Source organism: Lactuca virosa, chromosome 3 (assembly GCF_052849685.1).
Source record: "Lactuca virosa cultivar CGN04683 chromosome 3, Lactuca_virosa_CGN04683_v6, whole genome shotgun sequence".
Taxonomy (NCBI): Eukaryota; Viridiplantae; Streptophyta; class Magnoliopsida; order Asterales; family Asteraceae; genus Lactuca; species Lactuca virosa.
The window spans coordinates 17,407,114-17,415,691 of record NC_136428.1 but is presented as its reverse complement, the minus strand read 5'-3'; the positions used below and the strand labels follow the sequence as shown (position 1 = coordinate 17,415,691).

The window sequence follows — 8,578 nt, the reverse complement described above, 5'->3', positions numbered from 1 at the left end:
TGCGAGAGTACAGAGAACTGAAAGACGGTGGAAGAGTGAAGTTCGGAAATAATTCACTTGGAGAGATTAAAGGATATGGGATGATCACTAACGAAGAATTTTCTATTCGCAAAGTGGCGTATGTAGAGGGACTCCAACATAATCTTATAAGTATTTCACAGTTAGTTGTTGGCACAGGATTGAAAGTTTCATTTGATGATGAAGGATCATAAATCAATGAGAAAAAGACAAAGATTGTGCTTCTAAAGTCAAAATGCAAAGGCGAAATGTACCCACTGAACATGAATCCTATCCAAGGGAAGCCTGCCATTTGCCTACTGACGAAAGCACCTACAGATGATAGTTGGCTATGGCATCAAAGACTTTCGCACCTCAACTTCAAAGATATCAACAAGCTTGTTCTTGGTGATCACGTGCGAGGGCTTCCTCTCTTAAAATACGACAAGGACCATCTCTGTGCTACATGCGAAATGGGGAAGCAAAGCAGGAAGAGTCATCCAACTGTAGTGAATACGAAAGTCATTGAACCACTCGAACTTTTGCACATCGACCTTTGTGGTCCTTTTGCGATTGAAAGTATTGGTGGTAATAAGTATATTCTCGTTATTGTAGTTGATTTTTCTCGTTCACTTTTGTGTATTTTCTTAAGCGGAAATCTGAAGCTACTCCAAAGTTAAAAGACTTCATCAAGCAAATTGAGCTACAATTGCGAAAGCTGGTTCGCAACATTCGCAGCGACAATGGGTTGGAATTCAAAAACCAAGTGTTTGAAGAATTTCTAACTGCGAAAGGAGTTACACACAACTTTTCTGATCCTTATACTCCACAACAAAACGGGGTCGTTGAAAGGCGAAACCGTTCATTGTGTGCAACTACGAGAACCATGGTTTCTTTTGCAAATCTGCCACTTTACTTCTGGGCCGATGCAATTGGAACTGCATGCTTCACCCAAAACCATGTTTCATCTTCAACTCTAAAAGAACAAAGGAACAAATTCGATGTGAAAGCTGACGAAGGTATCTTATTGGGATACTCGCTGACCTCCAAGGCATATAGGGTTCTTAACAAAAGATCCAAGAAGATTGAAGAAACCTACTATGTCACATTTGATGATAATTATTTAAAGAGGTTTCAGAAAGCTGATAGTCAAACAAAGGAGATCTTTCCACAAGCGAATGCAACAACAATTCCTCTCTCTACTCTCTACGATGAATTTATGAATCTTTTCGACGAACCAGAAAAAGCAATTTTGTCCGAGTCCAAGGCAGCTGACAACAAAGTCAACGAATTGAAGAAAATCATTGATGACGCTGTGAAAGATATGAACCAAGATCCATAAAGTACAAATATCCCTCATTCTACGAACACAACAGTCCAGGTGGGAGAGTTCGTCATCAACCACAACACCGAATGCACCTGTTTAGGGGGAGAACGAAACTCCTGATGTCAGTTTAGAACCACCTTTCCAGGGGGAGAATCTGAATCCAGAAGATGACAATCATACATCATTCGAGGGGGATAATGGAAATACGAATGATGATTCAGATGAACAGTCAGAATTTGATGAAGTGAATGTGGAATTGGATCCATCATATGATCTAAACTACCCTCCATTAGCTAAATGGACCAAAGATCATCCGAAAACACAAGTCATTGGATATTCATCCTCATGCGTTCTTACAAGAGCTCAACAAAAGGCAAAGCGAACTGCACTATTCTCTAAAGTGGAATTTTGCATGTTCAATTCGTTCATCTCCAAAATTAAACCCAAAAATGTTCAAATTGTTCTTGATAACTCTGATTGGGGTGCAAGCTATGCAGGAGGAGCTCAATGAGTTCGAACGAAACAAGGTCTGGAGACTTATTCCCACTCCAAAAGATGCATCTGTTGTTGATCTTAAATGGGTATTTCACAACAAGTTAGACAAAGAAGGACACGTCATACGAAACAAGGCACAATTAGTTGTCAAGGGATATTGCCAGGAAGAAGGCATCGACTATGAAGAAACCTTCGCACCAGTTGCAAAGTTGGAATCTGTTCGTATCTTCTTGGCTTATGCAGCGCACAAGAACTTTGAAGTATACCAGATGGATGTCAAATGTGCATTTTTAAATGGGAAACTTGAAGAGACATTGTATGTGGAACAACCACATGGGTTTATAAACGAAAAATATCTCAACCACTACTATATTCTGGACAAAGCGGTCTATGGTCTGAAGCAAGCTCCAAGAGGCTGGTACGAAACTCTTACTCGCTTTTTAAAACAGGCTAAGTTTAAACAAGGTTCGGTCGACCCAACCTTCTTTCACAAGAAAGATGGTGACCACTTGATGATCGTCCAAATCTACGTTGATGACATGATTTTCGGATCAACTAACCCAAGCTTAACTGCTGAGTTCCGAAAATTTATGGAAACGAAGTTTGAGATAAGCTTCATGGGTCCGATTAACTTTTTTCTTGGCTTGAACATAAGGAAGAGTTAGGAAGGAATCTTCATAAACCAGGAAGCTTATACAAAGACCTTGCTTGCTAAGTTTGGAATGGTGGGAGACTCAAAGGTGAAGGTTCCAATGGCATTCGGAACGGAACTAACTCCATCTCTGGAAAAACCGGCTTCAGATATGACACTTTATCGTCAAATGATAGGTTCACTAATGTATCTAACTGCTAGTCGACCAGATATCATGTTTTCCGTTTGTTATTGTGCTAGGTTTCAAGCTAATCCTCGAGAACCTCATATGATCGATGTCAAGAACATATTCAGGTATCTTAAACGAACATCTTCACTTGGAATATGGTATCCCTCAAAGTCTGGTTTCTTTATGCAAGCATTTTCGGATGCTGATATTGGAGGATGCGGGTTAGATAGAAAGAGTAAAAATGGAGGATGCCAATTTCTTGATGGCAAACTTGTCAGTTGGTAGTCCAAAAAGCAAACATGTGTTTCCTTATCAACAACTGAAGTCGAGTACATTTCTGCTGCCTCTTGCACTTCCCAGGTCATATGGATTCAAAGTCAACTTCGTGATTATGGCCTGAACATGAAACGAATATCACTATATTGTGACTCCGAAAGTGTCATTCGCATTTGTCACAACCCAGTGCAACACTCAAAGATGAAACATATAACACTGAGGTATCACTTCATCCAAGATCATGTGGAAGATGGTAATGTTGAGATACATTTTGTTAGATCCACTGATCAATTAGCTGACATATTCACAAAAGCCCTACCTGAACCTACATTCAATCATATTCTTCAAGGCTTAGGAATGATGGAAGCTGAATTAGTTCCAAAACCACTTTCGCTTTCACAGTGACACTTTCGCTTTTAGTTACACTTTCGCTTTCGCAGTCTATAGGATGTCATGCGAATCTATGCGAACGCTCGCAGTAATTTGTAGTCATCTTTTTGTCCAGCGAATCGGTGCAAACGCTCGCAATAATTCGCACCCCTCTTTTATCTTGCGAATCCATAGGAAAGTTCGCAGTGTCTCACGATCAACTGTTCACTCGTGGTTTGGAGCTTTGTATATCCTTATGTATACCATGTACTTATATTCAAAAATACAAAAATATTTTATTTGTTTCTGTTTTAATATTTTTTCAGAAAATTAAAAAAAAAAACAAAAATATTTCATTTCTGTTTTTATTTCTTTCCAGAAAAACAAAATTACAAAAATATTTTCCTTATTTTTTTCTTTCTTATCTTTTTTTTATTTCTTTTTACTTATTTCAAAATACCAAAAATATTGGATAATTGAGCAGGTTTCATGTCAAGAATCTTGGTGATCTCAATTACGAATGATGGGGCAGGTATAAACTTTCGTATCTATGTACTAGTTAAGTGTCTCTAGAAGCATGTTGTTGCATATTGTCCGAAGCCTCAATGACTCTATGTTAAAGCCTTAATGATCCGATAACACCAATCGTTTCTTCCCAATTAGGTTGTTCTTTCACATAAGTCTCGAGCTACCTTACTCTTCTCATTATGAGTTAAGAGTTCACTGCTTGGTCACTTTCGCATAGCAAAGGTATACTATTTTCTTTGGAACCACCTCATACTCTTCTCCATTACTTTCGCATTCACCAATGTAACCCTTGAGACTCTCAGATATTACCACTGAGGTTTATGGTTACACAACTTCTGTGTTTATGATCTTCAAATCGTTATCACCACGAATTAAGTGAAACCCAAAATCCAACACACTTACACGAATTGACGGTGAACAATACACATGTTCTAGACTATTCACCAAGGAATTAACGAAACTCCACTTTCGTGGTCTGTACCAAGAAATCTCTTTTTCTTTTGCGAGATCTTAATGAAATGTTCTAGACCCAAGACGTTTCTACCCAATAGATCCAGTTTATTAATTTATTTATTTATTTTTAGAGATTTCTATGCGAATCCCTGTTACCTAAAATAATTCCAAAGCTTACTTGTTTAATTGACTACACTGGTCAAACAGGTACTTCATTCGAACTTTCGGACTTATGCCAAGTTTCATAGTTTCGTTGAAGATAGAACTACCCAATAATGCCTTTTTAAAAGATGCCTTTCATTGTTTTTTAATAAACAGATGATCGTAGTTCAACGGGAAACCACACAAACACTTCTTAGTCTCTCTTGACTTCGAAGGATGAGATCGTTGCCCGGGATCCACTGTTTTGTGTCTTAAAGAAGACATCACTAAAATCCCACATATATGTTGTGCTTTATTTCTCTATCTTCAGCACACTCTGACACGAAGATCCTTGCGGTTTTCCAAAAGTATGGTTCATGGCAATTACATTTATTTTCAGTTTCGCCGTTCCATTAAGGTTTACTTAAAAGCGAAAGCTCGTATCTGTCTTAACTGCGAAAGGGGGTAATTGAAGCGGCAATCCTAATGGATAAGATTTGAAATAGGCGCGTGAAATTTGAAACAACGCATGATTTTCCGCTGCCTGACACCTTTTTCTGGCGTAACAGTTGTCTATCACGCCTTTTTAGGCGACGTTTCAGAGGAGAAAACGCAACCATAACCCTATTTTCTCTCTCCTGGGTATGATATAAAGGGTTTTTCGACAATTCATCATTCCACACTATTGTCAAAAGATTTCAAAACCCTCATGCAATTTTTCTCTCTACTATTCATCATCCTCTCCAATAAGCATCCATGGCCGCCTCATCGGAAACTCCCTCTGTTCAAGATCAATCAGCACAGTCGTCGCTTCTCTCCATCAAGCCAAATCAAAACTTGATTCTCGATCTCGATCCTCTCAAGTACGACAGCTTTCTTCTACCCATTGTGGGGTGCTTGAAATATTCTCCTCTGGTTAAAGCTTTGACCACATCAGAGATTGTTCCGATGTCTCTCTTATCCAAAGCCTACTCGTCTGCTTGCTACATCAAGGAGGAACAAAGAATTACCTATGAAGTTCACAAAAAGAAAACCTCAATCACCAAGTCTCAATTCTGCACCTTACTAGGGCTTGCTCAACATGATAATTTGGTTGACCCAGAGTCTGTCTCCATCGCAGCCATCATGGAGATGTTTTACCAAATGGGGTACAAAGAAACCCTAACTACCATCTCAAAATTCAGGAAACCCAATCTGTCATCTCAATGGAATGGGCTTTTTACCCTATTGTTCAAAAGTTTCTCTAAGCATGTGACTGGCTCAGATTGTGCCAGTAAGTTATTCATGACCATCATGTATGCGATCTACACGAGGATCAACATTGATTTTGGGGCTGTTCTTTGGGCTCAATTGGTCCAAAGTACCCATTCTACAACCCAACACAGTGAAATTTCCTGTGCTCGCTTCTGGACAGTCATCATTCAACGGGCAATTGAGAAGCTCCAGATTCCGGTGATGCAAGACTCCTTCATGTATGCCATTTCAATATTCCACACTACAAACATTATTCTTGCTGACAACTCAAAGTTCTCATTCGTTGGCTCCATTCCCGAAGCCATGTTTCGCGATGTCCTTGCAGCAAGCAAGATTCTTGAAGCCTACAGAAAACTTCCAGTTTCAGGCTTTCGTCCTTTAACTCCTGAGATGCAATCAATCATCGATGATGCTGACAAACCAAAGAAAGGAGGACAGAAAGGACGTAAGAAAGGAGAAAAGAAACAAGGTGCTCAAGAGGGTCCATTTGAACCTGCTCAAACTCCCAAGAAACGAAAAGCACACGCTGGCTCATCTGCACCAGCTCCAACTCCTACCAAGAAACGAAAGATAAAGAAGGTGGCTCGTAAGCCGAGATCTCCAACTCCCAGTGAAAATGAAAGTTCGCAGTCTGTCACTCACTCTGACGTTCATATTCCAGATGATGACACAGTACACCACGAAGACACTGTTGGAGATAGTGTCTAAGTCCATAACTATATTTGGTATGTACTTGACCCGACCCGGCATGGTCCATTTGGGTTGCACTTCACCCGAACAATTTACGGATAATCTTTTGAGAATAGTATAAGTTATGATTTATTAATATATTATAAGTTCTAATATATTAATATAAAATCATATTATTTAATTAGTGTTGATCTATAATTAATCTAGAATTAATTTAGAGATCAAAAGTATGACTAATTAAATATGGGCTCTTGTATTTATATAGTGTGGGCTAATGCTTATTTGGAATGGGCTAGGCTTGCATGGAAAGTCCATGGATACTCCATGGAGCTTTAACCCATGGATCTCATGGAATTGAAAAGACATGGGTATTAGGGTTTACATGGTTGTAACCCTAATCCACCACACTATATAAAGGAGGCTTTGGTTCTTGAAATCACACTAGTTGTGGTGAGTAAAGTAAGAGGGCCGATTTCAAGAAAGGTGATTACTATTCTCTCAAAATTCCAAGTTTGTGGTGATTTGTGATTTCCATTTGAGGCATCCACACTATTGGCGCTAGGCTCTAAAACTCCAAGCAATCAACTACAACTACAAGGTAAGTAATTCTACTAGCTTTATTTAATTCAAGTTCCCCATGCCATGCTAGATAGGATAAGAACCTTGGAAAAATAAATATTTGCATGTATCTTAGTCAAACATAGATCCAAGGTTTCTAGGGTTGCATGTACACCATAGGAGTGTTAGAATGCCCAAAACTCATCAGTGGTATCAGAGCCAGGTTTGTTTATTTGATACTTGATGCAAAAAAAAAAAAAAAAACTTGAAAATCGAAGTTTTGTTCAAAAGCTCGTATCAAAATTTCAAGTTTTGTATATGTTCTTACGATTCTTGAAATTTTTGATATGAAAATTCATAAACATATGAGTTTAGAAGATCATAGAAATTATGTGCTAATAATTGATTAGATTAATTCTTGATCTTTATGTGTTTTAATGGAGTCCATAACTAGTTCTTAAGTTATGGATAACCAAAAGTCACATTTATAAATAACCATTAAAAGAACACATAGGTTACAAAAAATGAAGAGTCTTCATTTTTAATAACCATTAACTCATAAGTTATGAGAAATGAAAAGTTTTGAAAGTTTACAAAACTTGCCCTCAAGTTTTGGAACATGTAAAGTCATATTAAAAACTTTAGTTCCAACCCCTAGAATTTTAAAAGTTAAAATTCAACCCTTATACTTTATAATATTATAAGTTTAATAATATTTATATATGTATAAGATCAAGTCGTCTTACCGCTATTACGCCTCATTCACGAAGTCGGTCTATAAGGGGGGTATAAGGTTGTTGCCTATAAAATGGCAACTTAATGGGTGTCCACTCTCACCCACCGCTTCCTTGATCGGTGGAGGGTCGTTAGCCGAACGGGTAGGACAAGGACTTATAAATTCTCATTAAAAGTATAATGATAATACTAAAGTAACTAAACTTTATTGAATTCCCAATCTTAGTTATTTTAGGAAAATGTGAATAAGGTGCTAATCCATGAAATTACACTTTACACTTTGTTTAAGTCGTTAGTGGAGCGTGTGTGGTTAACCGGCACACTAACTTGAACTTAACAAGGTAGGTAAAGGGTGACTTAATGTTTATCATAGTATCGATGGAGCGTGTGTGGTTAACCGACACATCGATTGAGGGGTAATACATTAAGGGTACCAAGTAATTTGCATGGTTACTTCACACCTTGTTTTGTGATCCTCGGCATCCCAGTCACAAAACTTGAAGGGCACACTCGAGATTGAAACATGCCATTGAAGAAAGTTCAATGAATCTCAAAGAATCTAGGATTTTCTAAACCAATTAAAACCTAATTAAATATTTCGTTTTTCATGGTGGAAATTGGTGAATCGTCATTCACCTACTTTCAAATATCTTATAGCTTAGATTACGGCATCCCTCTTCTAAGTAATAAAATATTGTGTTGGGTCCTAGCCTTAATATTACATTTGGGTGTTTTGTTAAGGACTATCTCTATATCTAATCTAATCTATTCCCTCTTCTTTTTAGATGTCTTCCAATAACAATGCTTCTGGCTCAAACCCTACTAGCTCCTTCTCTCTCATGAATCTTTGTGGGAGAGTCATCTTTGATGGGTCCAACTTTACAGATTGGATCAGAAACATCAGGATGGTCACTCCGTATGAGAACAAAGAATA

The 8,578-nt window shown here is 38.1% G+C and overlaps 1 protein-coding gene across 1 annotated transcript; it reads left to right on the top strand.

Annotated features, from left to right (window-relative positions):
* The first annotated feature begins 470 nt into the window (after nt 1–470).
* On the top strand, nt 471–3,321 carry LOC145163318 (uncharacterized). The gene is made up of 8 exons (XM_079082158.1): nt 471–608; nt 650–718; nt 1,127–1,312; nt 1,425–1,806; nt 1,925–2,041; nt 2,129–2,237; nt 2,712–2,861; nt 3,195–3,321. Exons 1-8 carry the CDS (start codon nt 471–473, stop codon nt 3,319–3,321), a joined length of 1,278 nt encoding a protein of 425 aa, XP_078938284.1.
* The last annotated feature ends 5,257 nt before the right edge of the window (nt 3,322–8,578 follow it).